Here is a 17,637-nt window from a genome sequence, read left to right as displayed (position 1 = left end):
TGACAAACAAGGATTTTACGCGCAATGTCGGTTAACGAAGAAGCAAACTTTACAAAAAGATAAAAAAAAAAGATTTGGTATATAAACAGTCCGAAAAACTAATGTTTAATTTCTTAGTTGGTAAAAACTAATCGGAGAAATATGTTTCATGGTGCTCGCATATAAAAATCACTGTTTGCGGCTTTTGAGTAACGTATCCCCACTAGGTTTGTTATCGTCATCGTCTTGAAAATCTGTTGTCATTCTCACATCGCAAGGCATAGGCAAAGACAAAAGTGAGAACGAAGTGCGTTATTTCATTTTTATACCATTTAATTTAATTAGAAATCTAAGCAAAGCTACAATATGCGCGAGTGAATTTGTGCCACTTTAAAAACCCCAACGGCTCCCGTGCCCTCTTCGTGTAAATGGCAAAAAACTGACGCGAAAAGTAAAACTGCCAACAACAACAAGCAGCAAACAGAAAGCATAAGCAAGCAACACCAACAACAACACCCACAGCAGCAGCAACAACAACGCAATTGTGATAGACAAAGAAATAGATTAAAAAAGGGAAGCAAACAGCGAAAGGGAAACAAAAAAAGGGGAAAAGGAAAACAGCCTGAGTTATATGGGAAAACATCTTACGCTCGAACATATTGATGGACGCTGAGGCTAAGGAAACTCGAGTAAATGCTTTTTACACACTCACATTTGATACGCAACGAAAATAGCTTTTAAAGTAATAAGTAATAAGCAGGCGGAAGAAGAAGCATAGCCATACAAAATAAATAAGAAAAGCGTGGAAGGCAAAGAGGCAAATAAAACAACACTTTGGCGTTGAAAGAGAGGTAACAGCGAACGAGCGAAAATAAAGAGGCAAAGCTATTGTTGTTGTTGTTGCTGTTGCAAATAAAAACACAAACACACACACTCAGATTTAGATACAGCCACAGCTGATGTAAAATAATTTGCACCGCCTCAGTGTTTGTTCCCGTTTACAATTGATTAAAACCAAAACACACGAACAGACCGCGCTCACTCTCACAACAAGCAGACAACAATAACACTTGCATACACACACACTGGCGCACCATTGTGAAAATTGATTAAAGATTATAAGGTGAGTGTGAGTGGGGCATGGTTTTAATTAACCGTTAGTTATAGTTTATACACCTATACTAGTGCACCTGCCGACGCCCTTTCAACTGCATAAATTCCACCCATTTCGCCCGTTCAGCCCCCTGTTCGCTCAACAAAATGCAACTACACCTGCTGCCATTTTCTTTTTCTCGAACGTCAGCAACCCTCGCGTATTGTTGTTGTGTGCGTCCGTTTGAGCCAAATTGCAATTAATTGGCATAATTTACATATTTCACAAGAATAACTGTGTCTGTGTGCATATGTTCGTTAGTCGGAGTTTTTTCCTGTTAACTGCACCCAAGTGCAAAAGGAAAAGCAATAAAACAAAACAACAGCTGAGCGAGAGCGAGATAGATAGAAGCGGTGCAAAAGGAAACGGAGAATGAGTTGCAGCTTGGCTTGGATTATCGAATATCGATAATTGCAGCCGCCCAGCTGATCGTATGTTTACCTTACTAGTGATTTTTCAGTTGATTTTTTGATCGTCTGATGTAAACGCCTTTCTTAACGTTCTTGTGTTTTTTTTTTTTCTATTTTGCCCAATTTACTTACAGCAGTGGAAGTTTTTGGTGAGTCATAATTTTTAAAGCACTTTAAGATTATGCATGTACATTGATGAAGTACAGGCGACAAACAGAAATGAGGTTTACCATTAATTGCAGCTAGTTGCCCCCCGGCAGCCGCTCTTTATAGCTTTCCGTGCTAGAAAGTGCTTTTTCCTGCCCCCCACAACGACAAAAGAAAAGAGAGCTGATAAACTCTGACTGCGCTGTTGTCGCTCCGTAATCAGTTTGCAGCGGCATAGGAGTTCAGCTGACTTGGTTCGGTTCAGGGTTTTCTGCCTGCCCTCTTTCTACTTCTCCCCACCAAGTCCGTTATTTACCACCGTGACGTCACCTAGTCTCAACCCCTGACCAAAGATCCGCAAATTAGGTTTGTTTTTGTTTATGCCTTTATGCCCTCTGTTACGAGTACTTCAAATTGCCTCAATTGCAGACAATACCTCCAAAACTTTATTAAGAGTACAGTTATAGGTCGACATGGTTTCAATTTTAGTATCAAGGAAATACAGAAATGGAACATTTTGTATCATTTTAGACCATGTATTATTTAAAACATTATCGCTGCTACGCGACTTAAGCCCTGGCTATCAAGCTAATCTTTCTTTAAATTTGTGTAAATGGCCCTCGTTTAAATATTATTAATCGTTTATAAACTTTCCATTTTATTTTATTAACGAACGTACATACATACATATATTTGTAAATGTACATTCATACATATGCATATCTGCATGGTTGATGGTTCTTTGTATATATATTCTTGCCTTAAAAATAAGACAATTCAGTTTATCGTTAGGACTTTTTGCAAATGGGAGCTGTTATTATTATAATTAAACTTAATAATAACAAAAGTATTTGTAACAAAATGCTCAAATTGTGAATTTTACATTTAAAACACAATTTATTCGAAAAGAATGATGCCTTGTTATTCTTCCATTTCGCCTATTTTCACACATCCCCCAAAAGTGCAAGCTAGATACAGCTCATCAACTGTCGATACATACGAATGCGATTGAACCACCACCGGACTGATAAGATCTTATCAGTTTGGGGCTCCCTTGCTAACGTGATTCTATTCAGGTTGAAAGCCAAATTAGGGGCCTGAGATAAATGCACTCTGGAATGTCATTGGTGATTAATCGCCGGTTATTGCTTTCTGTCTGTCACTCTCAACGACTATTTCATCAATTTGCCTAGAAGTACCTGGCGTATCCCCGCGCTATTTTTGATAATCCTAAGTAAGTCGTTCCTGGTATTTCATCAGTTATAAAAACTGTGATCCGTTACACGTGTCTACCAATAATGGAAAATTTTAAGAAAAATATCAGTAAATTCGTCTTGGAAATTTACAAGTTCAGTTTACCAAGATGATGAAATTCGCTTAGGTAAAAAAAGGACCATGGAGTCAGGTAAGCGGTGCGTCGGCGTCGCAGTTGACGTCGGCGTTGGCATTGACACATGCGCAGCAGCGGCGCTCTTTCTGCCTACCTCTCTTTACTACTCACATTCTGAACAGTGCTGTCAACATCACTTTTAAAATTTAGCTACATCCGATCTTCAAACAACATTGAAGAAACGCAATGATAGATTTTTACTGAAGATATTTGCTATAAAATCTATTAGGTCTTGTTTTGTATTACTGTTTTTATTGAATATTTAGATGTTAACTTTAAATATAACCATTTTTTTTTTGTATTTGTGCGCTAAATAGTCCTTGATGCTTTAGGCATACATTGTGAATAGAAATAAAGTTTATGAATCATAAATAAAAATAAAATCTCAAAAGGAACTTGTTAATTCAAGCAAAATGTTGAGCTTTACCCTGCAGATTACTTGGATTTACTCGCTTTTTAATTCTGTATGTCTTAAAGTAATTGAAGCATTATCTGAAGCTGGCTATAAAGTAGCTAAAAAGATTGCACTGTGAGAGGGTACGATCGAGGTACACGTGCGGTAGTCTCTCGCCCGCTCAAAGTTCCTCTCATTTGTTTCGAGCCACCCGCCAGTCTAGACGTGTTCAAATCAAGGTGCGTTGATAACACGTTCCACGCTGTTTTTGCTGTTGGTCGGGTTCTAGTTGTTGTTTACGGCATGCAAAATAAATAGTGTGGGGAAAACAGAGTGCGCGTGTGCTAAGTGCGGAGCCATGCTCTTTTCGCTTTTCCGCTTTTCTTGTTATGCGCCTTATCGCCAAAAGCCGTCTACGGCACTAAACTGTAAACAAAATTATAAAAATAAAATTGAATAAGTGTCTGTGCACATGCTCGCTTCGCTATTTTTTATTGCGACTCGGAAATGGCCCAGTTAGTCATTAACATTTAAACCGCCCCCACGCTTTGTCTCTCCTTGTCCCTCTGACACAAAGAGAGCAAAAAACAAACAACTGCGAGACTCTGTCTAACAGCTGTTCAAGAGCGACAGTGATCCAACAATGGCTTAAAAATAGCTGAGTTAATCTCTTCTGAGATTGTTAGTGGATTTAATAGTCGTACCCGCTTTCGATTGAATGAAAATGTATTTTCGGATAATCAAATCAAACTATTAAACAAAAACACGATTCCTAGACAGTTAGGTGCGCCTTGTTTTTATAGGTATTTTTGTATGCTTTATGGTAATTTTTATATTTGGTTCTTCTAATAATACCCTTGTATCCTAATGTCGAGAATTTGTTTGATTTTAACTTTGGTGTTTAAAAAACTAACATGTAGTACATGTATTTCACATGAAACATAAACTAAGAACAACAAAATTTAAAAAAGGGCTCTACACATTTTATGCTATTATGATCAAAGGCTTAAAAAAGATAAATGCTCATCACAAAACATCTTTACTCACCCGTTCTTGTGTCTTGTATCTTTCAGCTAAACACTCACAAAGACAAATACGCGTCGACCATAAGTACAAACACATGTACCGATGAGGAAACACCATTGAATTGAGTGAAGCACTGCCAAACCATAAGTGAGACGACAGGATCAAAAGGAGGAGGAGGAGGAGCGGGCGTGGGAGAGGGAGGAGCGCGAGCACCCCTTCCACGAAGCGGGAGCCAAGTCGAGGACACAGCGGGAACCCCAACGGATCCATGATGTTGTACGTGTTCCACGTGGACGTCGGCCGCATGCTGAGCTTCGACATGAACGTGGCCCTGCAGTCGGTAGAGCACCTGAAGGAGACGATCCAGAAGCTGCACAACATCCCGGCCTCCAACATTGTGCTCTTGGTGAGCGGGGGCGAGATGCTGACGCACTCCACCCAGGTGTCGTGCTACTCGGCTGGCACCGACACCAATCCCATCTACATGTTCCTCACAGGGGATGAGCGTCCCGCGCAGACAATATCTAATTCGGACGCCGACGCCGAGCTTCGTCGCCAAGTGGAGGAAAGCCACCGGCTGCCGCCGGCTTTAGAGACGGTCCGTCAGCGCGCGCAGCTGGCGCAGCACATGCGGGAGCTAGCCAGAAAGGAGGAGGACCTGTGCGAGCGGCTGGTCCACGAGCAGCACCTCCAGCAGCAGGGCTGGTCTGCGGTGGTTGCCAATATGGAGGACCTGACGAACGAGTTTCGCGAGCGCTTTCGCAACTTCTGCTCCTCCTTCGATCGGCATCTGCAGAAGCGCGAGAGCTACATGGAGCTGCTGCGCAACTTTGCCGATGATCTCAAGCAGCTGGGCAGGATCCCCATACTCCCGGCCCTCATGTCCCTGGCCGAGGCCGATTTCCATGGGTTTGATGAGCTGTTAGACAACGACGACGTATTCACCGCTCAACAACAGCCGGCGCAGCAGACGCCTGGCCTCACCGAATCCTCGCAGGCGGACTCGCCAAATAAGAAGCTCAAGATGGGCGACGAGGCGGAAGCTGACGCTGGCGACCAGCAGGAGCGCGTTTCCCAGACCTCGACCAGCAGCAGTTCTCTGGCGAGGCGCCACAACCTCAACCTGCTGCAGTGGATCAGCTCCAAGGGCAACCACAGTGCCCTGCAGCTAATGTCGGACGAGTGTATTCAGGGCTTGGACATTTTCAATGCGGACATCTACGAGAAGCTGAAGGATGAGGTTAAGCAGATAATCAAGATGGCCAACCAGGGCGACGTTAAGGAGATCAAGGGCCTCGGCGACCGTCTCTGTAAGCTAGAGGAGTTCAAGTTCCGGATCAAGAACATGGTGCGCGAGCAGAAGGAGCAGGCACTTGCCCTGCAACAGAACGAGGCGCGTGCGCAGAATCTGCGCGACAACTCCGTCCTGCCGGACCTCTGCCAATCGCACCGCTCCCAGCTGCAGGTGATGCTGGAGAATCACACTAAGATACGCGAGTACTGCCGCTGCATAGCCAACTCCAAGGACGAGCTGGGCCGGAATCTTCACACGCGTCTCCGCCGGATCGTTTGGATCGAGAACGGCATGAGCGAGTTCGACAATAGGTTGCTGTTCAACCACCGCTGCCTGCGGCGTGCCGAGCGTCACATCAGCATCATCCAGCAGATCCACCGGGCGCCTAGCACCTATGTAGCCGCCGTGGCGGAGGTGGTGCGTCGGAAGATCTTCTCGGACCAGTTCCGGCAATGGGCCACTCGGCTCTCTGTCGACTTCGATCGCATTCACAGCGAGGAGCTGCGCCGGAGGCGGGAGTTCAATGAGAGTTTCGAAGGCCATTTTCTCAATATTCTGTTCCCTGGCATGGGCGACATGCCTCCAGCTTTTGCGAACGAGCACCCCCTGAGCTTTGACACGCGGCTACCCCAGCTGAGTCGATCGGACATGGAGCTGCTCTCCTCGCAGCTGCCGGAACTGGCCGGCCAGCTGCAGTTGCCCGACATGAAGCCTGTGATAGACTTTTTCGTCCTCCGCTCGGGCAAGGATGGAGCGCAGGAGCCAGACCAGGAGCAGGATACCCCGCTAATGGCTCCTCGCCTGGCCGAATTGCAGGCGCACACGACGGCCTCGGACTGCGAAACGGATACAGAAACGGAGTTCGAGAAGCTCAGCACCACGTCCAAGTGTGTGGCGACATCGACCTCCGCCAGCTTGGTGGAGCAGGTGGCACGGTCCACTGCCACCGAGAATCTGCTCATGCTCAGTGCTGGCACCTTGACGGAAGAGAACGCCGGCAGTCTGCAGAGGATGCGTACCGACATGGAGAACATGGCCAAGTTGGCCAAAGCCTGCCTCGCCGAGGCCCGCTCCAACTTGGGCATCTTTCGCAGTGACGCCGCCAACTACCAGGATGAGCTTGAGTCCGAGCTCCACCTTCTGCGCGACAAGTGCAATGTACTGAAGATGCAGTGCGACGAGCGCGAGCAAAAGTCCCAGGAGCAGTTGGAAGAGATGCGTCTGAAACTGCAGCTGGCGGAACAGGAGAAGTTGGCGGCTGTGGCCCAGGCCAGGGAGCAGCTCATCCACGAGCACAAAACCGAGCTGGAGTCCCTGCGCTGCCGCTTTAAGCTGATGACCTCCATGGAGCGGTCGCCCTCGGACAGCAGTCTGGAGAAACTGGAGCGGCCGACGAGCAGCGCTAGCGTGGCCAGCGCGAACACCGGCGTGGATATCGACCACCTGCTGGCCCAGCAGCGCCAGGAACTGCTGGCCCAGAGGGATCGCGCCATTAGCGAGGCCGTCGATTCGGAGAGGTCGCTGTGGCAGTCGCGCCTTCTGCCCCTGAACTCTGAATCTGTGATGGCCAACGTGGGCATACTGAAGGACATGCTGGCCGACAAGGAGCGGCAGCTGGATCAGCTGCGGGAGCAGAACAAGATCCTCACCCAGGAGTCGTACCAGCTGAAGACCCGACTGGAGATGATCACCAACGAGGACGGCAACAGCTGGCTCAAGGAGAAGATTGACTACCTAAACAAGGACAAGTGTCGGCTGGAGGAGGAGCTCAGCCAGGAGAAGAGCCGGCGCCAGGAGATGGAGTCCAGTGTGGCAGCCATGAGAAGGTAGGAACGCTTACCCCTTTATTTCTTTGTAGTGTTTTTGTTTACTTAAAGTTGTTTTTAATGCATGTTGTTTTTTTTTGGTAGAATCGGTGTGTATCAAACGTTGTGTTCAAATTAATTAATTAAATTAATTTATTAATATTTTTTATTTTATTTTTTTTTTTTTTTTTTTTTTTTTTTTTTTTTTTTTTTTTTTTTAATATGTTTTTTGTTTGGCCTCTGGTTAGACGACTGCTAACACATAGCTTTTCCGCTTATAGCTCTGCATACGATCTGAATGTGGGCGGCGCCTTGACCCGTTCCAAGTCGGGTGTCAGCTCTGGCCACCGGTCCATCGCCTTGGAGGGATGTGCGCGGGGCGATCTCGTCTTCGTGGTGTGGAGCATGCGCCATGCGCAGTTTATGGTCGTCCAGGACTCGCTCACCCTCTACTTTGTGCACGCCGACAGTCTGGCTGGACTTCAGCTGACGGCTCCGGCCACGCCCACTCCGGCGGTGGAACCCTCGCTGGCGGTTGCGGAACTGAACCAGATCCCGCTGCCCTACTACGCCATTGGCCGGGTCATCGACAAGGAGTACTGCCAGGCGCGAAAGGTAAGGGCTCGTGTGAATATTTGCCTGCAACGAATACTTACCAGTGTGGTTTCTTTTTGCAGGATGACAATCGCTATCGCGTCAGCAGGGGCTCCAAGTTTTATCGCATAAAGCTGGCACCTTTGCCCTCTCGAAATGCATCGCGGCGGGAGCGCTTAGAGTGTGAGTAGCAGTCCAATCAGGTGTTCTGTTCACTATCTTTTTTACGAAGTAGAATTGGCTTCTAAATTTAGAAATAATAATTTCGAATTTAAATTGTCCAAATCAAATTGCTTAACAGACTAAATTTTGATGTAACATTACCCAACCTAAAGTGAAGAACCCTTTCAATATGAACAGAGTCATCGTGAACTATTAAGAGCCTTCAAAAAACTAATTTATGCCTTCTCTTTTCAGCCAGCTCATCCGCCGCCGTAGCCGCTGCATCGCCCAGAGATGTCATCGATGCTCCCAGCAGCAGCAGCAGCAGCAGTGTCTACCAGAGCTTCAAGCAGCGCACGGTCAGCATTACGAGCGTGAATGAGGAGGATGACGAGTCAGCCTCACTGCTCAGCGACCGTTGTCGCTATATAAGCGTTAGCGAGGAGGATGAGTTGCATGCTGCTGGCGGCACTGTGTCGGCAACAAGAGCTTCTGTTGCAGCATTGACACCAACACCATTGGCAGCAGCAGCAGCAACAACAACTGCAACGGCTGCAGCGGTGGCGGGAGGGCCGACGACAACTGCGGCGACGGCAGCAACTCAAGCACAGTCTGTGATAACAGAGCAGCCAACGGCATCGAGCAAACTTAAACTGGATCTACTGTTGGCCTCTGCTGATATAATAACACAACCCCCAACACAACAACCACATCAACCGAGACAGGAGCAAGAAGAACAACTACAACAACAACAACACGGTGAGGTGGAGAGTGCAGCGCCTGTGGCTGAAACAAGTCCCAATCAAACAATCCAACCGGAAAACCCGGAACCGGAAACTATCACCATCTATGTGCCCCCCCAATCCCTCAGCATCGTTTGTCGCAACAACCACTACAAGTGCTAGCATCCTGGCCAGCATCACTGCAGAGCCGATTATCAGCACAGCACCCATGCTGCCGATGTCCATTGGCACCGCGGCCGTGAGCGAGGACTCCGACGAGTACCGGTCGCTCGAGGGCAAGGATGATGGCGATGCCGATGCTGATGATTTCCCCATTTCCGAATAGTGTACGAGAACTGGGAGTTACATATAACTACTTATATACATAAATGGAGTGTGTATCTAGGCTAAACCTTTTATTCTATGTAGGAACCGCAGCAAACAAACAAACCGTACCCAAAAAAAAAAAAAAAAAAAAAAAGCCACAGGGCCAACACCGACACCGACACAATACAGCAACACCAACAAACAACCACAAAACAGCAATGTGAAAAGTTATATACTTAACTAATTTAAAGTTTACCAAGTGCAGAATATATATTCAAAAAGAAACTGAAAACAAATGTTCTAATGTAGTCTATGTCTACATGATGATATAATCTTATCAAATTTGAATGCGGGCCTTACCCTTTCAAACACACAACCACACCGACACACAAACACAAGCTAGGATTTTCAAAATTTTTATTTAAAATAAAAATAACGTATTTTAATATATTTACCTTATAATCAAAATATTTACATTGGTAGTTTTCGGTTTAAAGTTATCATTTGCTTCATTTAGTGCCAAGAAAATAATTTCCAAGTCACATAAGTTTCGTAGCAAGTAAAATTAAAGTGGAAAAAACAAAATTATATTTTTTATAGGCATTTTTAAAAGACTAGGACACAAAGAGTTTGCACACATACCCACCCTCACACAAAAAACACAAACACAAACAAACAAACAAACACAATCTTTTGGGCTCAGCCTGCAGAAAACACAGTTTTATGCTCAGCTTAAACCACTCTCTTCCCACGCCTACCCCGAAAATCAAACTTTCTACTCTCTCTCCCCCAATCTATATCTAAGGTACTTTGATTTTTCGACTTTGTGTAAATAAATAAGAATGGAAATCGACGAATAGTTATTTATGCCTTTATTAATAACAAGGAAACACTTGAAAATTACAACAACAAAATAGATATATACACATTTAATGATTTATGCGTTAAAAGCGATAATTTTTGAACGCAGGTGTAAATATAAAGAAGAATATTTAAAAATACTTTAAACAATTTAAATGAGGAAACGTGTAAACGATGGTGTAACAAAAGCGGATTGCTAAATTGTCAAGCTTACAAAAAAAAGTGTAAAATCAAAAATCAAATAAAAAATTGTAAACATTTCAAAACTAAAACTTTGGTTTTAATTCATGATAATAGAGTCGGGGTTCTAGAAGCACGTCTAAATGTGTTTGGATAGTAGTTTTTAAATGCGTCTTAACATGGGTTCTATTATAATATTATTATAATAAAATGTGTTCCTTTCGAAACCGAAAAAAAGTTTTCATATGATATCAATTTTTTTAGGAGCTTTTGCTACGTTTACACCTAAATACTTTTTAACTTGATGGGGAAACAAATTTATTGAACAATAGCTAAATAATAAAAAAACAGTCTTAAATAGGTTTTTTGAGAACGGTTCTATTTGCATTCTAAAGTCATTTACCTTAAAACAGTTCCAAGAAAGTTTTAAAATTACAGTTCTCGAAACAAATCCAAAGATATAACATTCAAAAGAAAGCATGAACGAATGTTTTCCCCGTGTGATAAGAAAAATACACTTTATGGGTCTGGAATGCATTATTGAAAGAAAGCATAAAAGATGAAGTCTAAAACCTTTTTCTTTTTCAACGAGGAATAAGCATAAATAAATAATTCTCAAAGCTAATCAAACGCTGAACCCCGACAAAGAGAAATTAGTCATTTTTCCTTACCTAAAAGATCTTACAACTAAATAAAAACATTCTAGTTAATTTACATTAAATAATTTATTAGGTGAATATTTTAATGAGTCGTTACAATTATAAATACAATATGAATAGGCTTAGGACTATTTATTCATATTCGGCTTCCATAAATGTTTTATGTTGTTCCTTGTGCTCTAACTACAGATTTTTGCATAGAATGTGAACATTGGTATGCATGGAATTGAGTCAAATTGCGCTTCGACATGACTTGTAATAAGTTAATGATTATATAAGCTGAGTAATTAATTGCACATTTTTGCCAAGGCAAATTGGCGAAGGGATTTCACATGGATATCTGGGCTGGGTTAGCGTGATATATAGCCTTTTAATTGTGCTTGGTTAGGCAAGTCTATGCCCATGCTAACATATCTATATACATATCCGATATAAAAGCAGTGATGCTTCAGTCTCCGTTATAGAAAAGTGGGCATAATACATACAAATTTCATTTCATATTTAAAACTAATTGGGCCAATTTTTTGAGCAATTGTGGATATTGTCTGTGGTTTTGAGAACTCCATCTACCCTTGCAGATCGGGCTTATTGTTTTGGTATATAGGCTTGTGAGTAAGTGATTGAAGTACGAGTATTTTAAGTATAATACAAATATTTTGTATGCATATTAACAGTTTTCGCTATTTATCTTTTTATCATTTTTCTGGGCTTAACAGAGATGTTTATTCTTTAACGTTAAAACAGATGGTTTCGTTAACGAACAATAGATTTAACGAGATAAGTATTAAAAGTTTGAAGTATACAAATTTCGGAAGACTCAAAATCGGAACCGGCCCGATAAAATGATGGTTAGAAAATTTGCCTGCGTTAAAACGATAAGTAACTCTGTGGATATGCAAGGGTATCTCCTATTCGTGGTTCGCTCTGAAGATCCACTTTGCTGCCTTCGATTATCTTGCTGCTCCGTAAGCATGTCTGAACCACATCACGCGGAGTCTGTGCACGACTAGTGAATGGCTGTGGTTGCATACAACGGTTGGCTGGCCACCGGGCTACGACTTTATTAAGCTCTGAAATAATTGAGCGTTAAATATGCTCCAGTTATTAATTGCCAGCCCAGTGGCTCCGCCATCCATCAAACTGGTCAAACCGACAACTCCTCACAATATTCCGCACTTCTTGAGCACTATCTTGCGCTTCCGGGCCACGCTGGAGCCGTGTCCCTTCTTCGCCGGACGGAGGACGATGGTGCCGCTGCTGGACTTGGTGAAAGTCGGACTGAAGGCGCTGATCGTGGGCGTGCTGCTGTAGGGCGGATGGCTGGAGTTCTGCTGGTTTCCGCTGGCGGCCTGGTCGTAGCTCTGGGTCATCAGCTGATGGCACTTGGTGGCCAGGTAGCGGAACACGGACGCCACATTGATGTCCTCCTTCACGGAGGTGCGGATGAGCCGGCAGTTGAGCAGCTTGGCCAGCGTCTCCACCTCGTCGGCGGTGACCACCGCCTGCTCGATCAGGTCGATCTTGTTCTGCACAATCACCGTGGGTATCTCGTTGCACTCGTTCTCGACCTTGCGCTTCCAGTCCTTGATCGCGTCGAAAGAGGCCCGATCCGTCGTCGAGAAGACCAGCACGGAGGCCTGGGCGCCCCGGTAGTAGGCCTTCGTGATGCAGTCAAACTCCTCCTGCCCGGCGGTGTCCCACAGCATGATTCGCACGTCCTCGCCGTCGATCTCGATCTGGCGCTCCAGGAAGTCCACGCCAATTGTCTTCTTGTAGTCCTTGGTGAATATGCCCTTGCAGTAGCGCTGGATCATCGAGGATTTGCCCACGCCACCATTGCCGACAATGACCTGTGAAAAGTAATCAGATTTATAGTATGAATATTAAAGTTATTAAAATACATATATCAATAATTATATGGTAAGGGTTTCATATTTGTATGCTCGTTAATATTTATTCTTAAGAAAAAAACTTTAACATAGTTATTCCAATTGACTTTGTGCATCATCTGGATTTTTCCTGCTGAACTGAAAATAAAAACAAGGAGAAAGGGGAAAACACTATAATAAAAGCACCTATCGTTAAAAAAAAACTCCAAAACGTAAGTAATAAAATTAACTGCTCACAATATTTATTTGCTTTCTATTGGACATTTAAAACTGTTAGTCGTTTAAGTTAATTAAGCGCGTAAATTTCAATCAAATTTGGCTTGCCAGCTTAGACACTTAAAGAAAGGCATGCGGCGAAGAAATCAATTTAAAAGAATTCCAGAAACCCATTAGAAGCGACTCACTATGCAGAGGAAAAACCCTAATTGAACTAGAATCTTAATCCGTGCAGTTTTACCATTAGCCTCGGGCATGGCAATTCTGATTTTATATCCCAGGTGCCATTCACAGCACTCGCAGATGGAATCGCACACAGGAAAAAATATTTATACATATGTCAAAATTCATTTAAAGATTCAACGTATAATTTAATGTTTATAAACATGAATGCAGGTCTATATCATCGCAGTTTTATCCCCTACAACGTACAATAGAAGTGCATTTAGAATCGTTTTACCTGCTCCTTCGGATTTGATATATTGCCGTTTCTCCGAGTGCACGCACTCCAGCCATTCATTATCCGAATGGAAGAGATTCACGCAGCCGGCTGGGCGACTTACCACTTTAATGGCCAGCTCGATATCATCTTCACGCATGCTGGTGTAGTTGTACTGCGACTGGGAGTGGGTCTGCAGAACGGTCGCAGCAGCACCGCCGGTTGCCGATTGGATTAGACGCATCTAAGCCGGCAGGTGGGCCGCCACTCGACCAGGTGTGCGGCTTCAGCTCTCGCTCCAGCTCCAGCTCCAGTTCCTGGCCAGACAAGTCGGACGGAGCACGCGATACCAAACAGCCAATTGCAGGAGCGTCCAAATGTGTTTTTTGGCCCGCCAAGTTTTCCGCAACTTTTCACTTTTCCCCAACTTTGCGTAAGCCTCGATTCACTTTCTACGCATTGATTTCACCAAATTCGAACTGTGGAAAACTGTGGAAAAAAAGAAAAACCAACTCTTCAGCTACATCAGTCTAAAGGCATTACAAATTACACAGTCAAACTTCTCTGGCTCGAACTCACATCTAATCAATGAGAAAATGTTGGCATCTACCTTCAAAAACTTGGAAAATAAATTAACTTTTTTGTGTATCTGTGCAAGTTATTAATTGTAATATTCGCATTTATTTTTAACAGCTCAAAAACAAAAAAATTTTAAATTAGTTTATTTTTTGGTTTCAGCTTTTCTTTAGAGAAAGTACTTTCCACTATGATTTTAAATGAACAGTTTCTCATTAACGCAAATACCTTAGCTTTAAAAGATATTAAATACTATTTATATAATTTATATCAATTCTAAGAATAAAATTAGTGGTATTTATGTAGGAAATTCGATCTGAAAAGTTACACATATCGAAGTTTGACTGTAAATACAAAGGTTTTCTTTCATTTTCACATTAACCGGTTTTCAGCGCTGTCTTTTCTGGTTTCTCGTTTCCCTATGTCTTTTTTGTTTGTGTTTTTCTTATTTTTCCTGACTGGCCCCGGGGCCACCGAATGCGGCTTCTAATAAGACGCAACCCGAATGGCCGAACACGCACGGTTACGTTGCTCGACAACAGGTGCTTCCACACACCTTACGCACAGGTAACAGGTGGGGAGAAAGGGGGGGGTGGGGCAGGTGGGAAGACAGAGGGCAGTGGACAGTGGAAGAGAGATGGAGCATGCATAGCATTAGTATTCGCATTAGCGCGTGCTTATGAATTCTTTGAAAACTGTGCTGGTTCTGCTGGCCTTTCCCCTGTTTACAGTTGCTTTCTCGGGATCTGTGGGCGGACGGCGTGGCCAACGTGGGTTAAGAATAGATCTCGAGTGTTAATATTCCCGACCAAACTGTGGGGAGACGCTGAACCCACTTGTTTTCATTGTGTTCTTGAGATGAGTTATTCGTTTCTAAGGCAAATTAGTATATTTTCATAGGTTCTCAATAAAGCCACAAGGTTCGGTGTTCCAAATAAGATAGTACTAAATCCAATAGTAATTTGGGTTAGACTCGATGTTTAACTGGTCTATCGGTTTAACAGAAGAATCAAATCTTAACCATTCGTTGCGCCAAATATTATTTTTGAAAAGGAAAATCAAGAACTGATTCGATTATGTTGTTAATGTATTAAATTTGTATTTATAAATAAAAAACAACTTGCAACAAACAACTTTTGGAACTAATTTAAATAAATGAAACACATATAAAAACAAATTAATTTAACTCAAATTTCCAATCATTTTTCAGCTTCAGTTTTTAAATAATGTTATTATGAATGAATTGGATGGAATCGTAAAGCTTTCAATGACCCAAATATTATGATCTCTCTGCAAGGTTACATTTCCAACAATTAATTAATTCCCAGCATGATTTCTTTAGATCTTTGAAGCAGTTGGCATACCACTTAATCGGACAGGTAACACCGGATTTGTGTTTTCCATTTTCTATAGATTGCCTGACTCCTCTTCTTCTCGAACCCAAAGTTCACCTTTAACCCACTGTGCAACCTCTCGCTCGTTCTAATTATGCCGCGACTCTTTTTCTCCAACATCTTTTAAAAGGTTTATGCTATTTTCGTTTTTTTTTTTAGCTCATTGTTATGATAATTAAGCCCACCGGTTTTATATTTAGTTCAATAGGCATGTGTGTACACTGGAAAACATATTTTAAAGAAATAGAAAACTAACTTGAAAAAGTTTTTGAAGACACAAGTGTGTATAAGTGTATAATTTTGACAGGAAAGGCCCTTTTAAAAATTGATGTTGAAAAAATGTAAAATGTTTAATACGTTTTTTTTAAATACTTTTAAGGTGTAAGACTGCGATATATAAGAGTCTTATTTAAAATATGAGCATAAAACAAATCTTAGCTGAAGAATTTGAGCTCTACATGTTCACTCATGTGCTGGCCAAACAAAACGGCGTCCCAGATTGCCATTAAATCCAGGTGAGCGTGTGTGTTTACAAGAACTATTTGTTTGTGTACAAGTTGCAGCACAAATTGCGAATAAAGCACCGCACATCAATTTCCACAGTTGCAGTGCAATTATTTTGAAATTTGCCCAAGGAGCTAATAGATCGGCGTCCGTTTTCTTGGCCATTGTTGTGGAATGTGGATTCTAACTTGTCCATTTAAGTTCACAGCACCAACACACTCGCACTTGGCCACATGCACTGGTGCACACACCTACCCACACTTGTTGCTCTTGCACTGGAAAAGCGGATTTTCCAAGACTGCAAGTATGGGGAAATATTATGCAAATGCTGTCGAGCACTACTTAAATCAATTACGAGCGCGAATTCCTCATTATTTAAATTATGCTTAGACAGTCACTCGCGCACTAACGGTACTCCGCAGATTGTCGCATTCTGCTTCTTCTTTATATCTTTTGCCATATATTTTTCATAGCTCTTTTACGGCCTTTTCTCACTAAAATCCACTCCGATTGTGTTTTCTGGGTGAGAAATGAACGAAAAGAAGTTGCCAGTGCAAAAACGCGAAACTCACATTCGAATCGCAGCTCAAGCTCACACAGCCGATCTGCAGAAAATCGTAAACACGTTCGCAGCGCCTCTTCTACATGCCCAAAACAACTAAAACAGCTAAAATGGAGCTAAAACAACGACGACAACGCGTGCGAAGCGCCTTAATTAAAGACGAGCGACGCTTGGGATCCCGATCTCGGAATTGACCCGTAGTGAAAGTCTAGTCACACACACGATATCTCTATGGCGTTTTGCCCCAGGCGATTTCTTAGGGCGCCAAGAGGGAGAAAACCAACGACGACGGGGATTCAACAAGCGCACCTGTAGCTCCAACGCGTTCGAATTTAATTGAATGACAAAACCTGACTTAGGCCAGTGTTACCGAGTGCGAAACGAATGCCAAAACTTGGCTTAAGCCAGTGTGACCGCGGCGAGCTTTTGCTCTTTTGCTAACAGAAATTTCTAACCGATGCTACCTCCCAACCTAGCAAATACACCCTCCCCACCTATCCGACCTAGCAAATACAACATCCAAGTTTAGCTAGTGCAGAAACCTCATGAAGCCGCGACAGACTCCATATGTGTTTTTTTTGTTATTATGTACATATGACTGCATTAATCAATATTATTATTATAATGATATAATAGCTTTTTCAGACTCACGTCTATGAATTTCCCCTGTGCTACTTAATATAAACAGTATATAACAGATTTAACTTCTGAAAAAATTAGATTTTATAAACATGCAATAGTACTTATTTAAAAAATGAACGTTAAAGAATGTCGTAATACGATTCAATTAACTTTTTAGAATTGAAATTTAGAAAAAAAGACATATGATCAAATAATTTAACAACGTAAATGCGTGAACGCTTAAGGTATTCAAATTCGAATAAATAACGGATCTTTATAAAACTTAGCTACTTTGCAACACTGCTTCACGAAGAATGGCATAACGTAAGAAGA

General features: G+C 42.8%; 2 protein-coding genes across 4 annotated transcripts; one reads left to right on the top strand and one right to left on the bottom strand.

The window, feature by feature from the left end:
• The first annotated feature begins 252 nt into the window (after positions 1-252).
• LOC108090141 (RB1-inducible coiled-coil protein 1) lies at positions 253-10,536 on the top strand. The gene is given in 7 exon segments (XM_043209243.1): positions 253-286; positions 918-1,102; positions 4,547-7,619; positions 7,880-8,213; positions 8,276-8,375; positions 8,610-9,208; positions 9,210-10,536. Coding segments are annotated over 5 exon segments (4,098 nt in total). The 5' UTR covers positions 253-286; positions 918-1,102; positions 4,547-4,767; the 3' UTR covers positions 9,423-10,536.
• A 614-nt stretch (positions 10,537-11,150) lies between these two features.
• LOC108090203 (ras-related protein Rab-23) lies at positions 11,151-17,095 on the bottom strand. Of its 3 annotated transcripts, none has more exons than XM_017188791.2 (3): positions 16,993-17,095; positions 13,772-14,136; positions 11,151-12,953 (listed from the first exon to the last, which is right to left on the bottom strand). In XM_017188791.2, the coding sequence occupies exons 2-3, from the start codon at positions 13,889-13,891 to the stop codon at positions 12,264-12,266; spliced, it is 810 nt and encodes a 269-aa protein (XP_017044280.1). In that variant the 5' UTR covers positions 13,892-14,136; positions 16,993-17,095; the 3' UTR covers positions 11,151-12,263. The 3 variants fall into 3 exon arrangements, with proteins under 3 accessions (XP_017044280.1, XP_017044279.1, XP_017044281.1); XM_017188790.2 differs by having other exon boundaries at positions 16,694-17,065; XM_017188792.2 differs by lacking the exon at positions 16,993-17,095 and adding an exon at positions 16,377-16,611.
• Positions 17,096-17,637: the final 542 nt, after the last annotated feature.

This window comes from Drosophila ficusphila, unplaced genomic scaffold (assembly GCF_018152265.1).
Source record: "Drosophila ficusphila isolate 14025-0441.05 unplaced genomic scaffold, ASM1815226v1 contig_791, whole genome shotgun sequence".
Taxonomy (NCBI): domain Eukaryota; kingdom Metazoa; phylum Arthropoda; class Insecta; order Diptera; family Drosophilidae; genus Drosophila; species Drosophila ficusphila.
The sequence above is the reverse complement of the archived record's forward strand: the minus strand, read 5'-3'. Positions and strand labels throughout refer to the sequence as shown.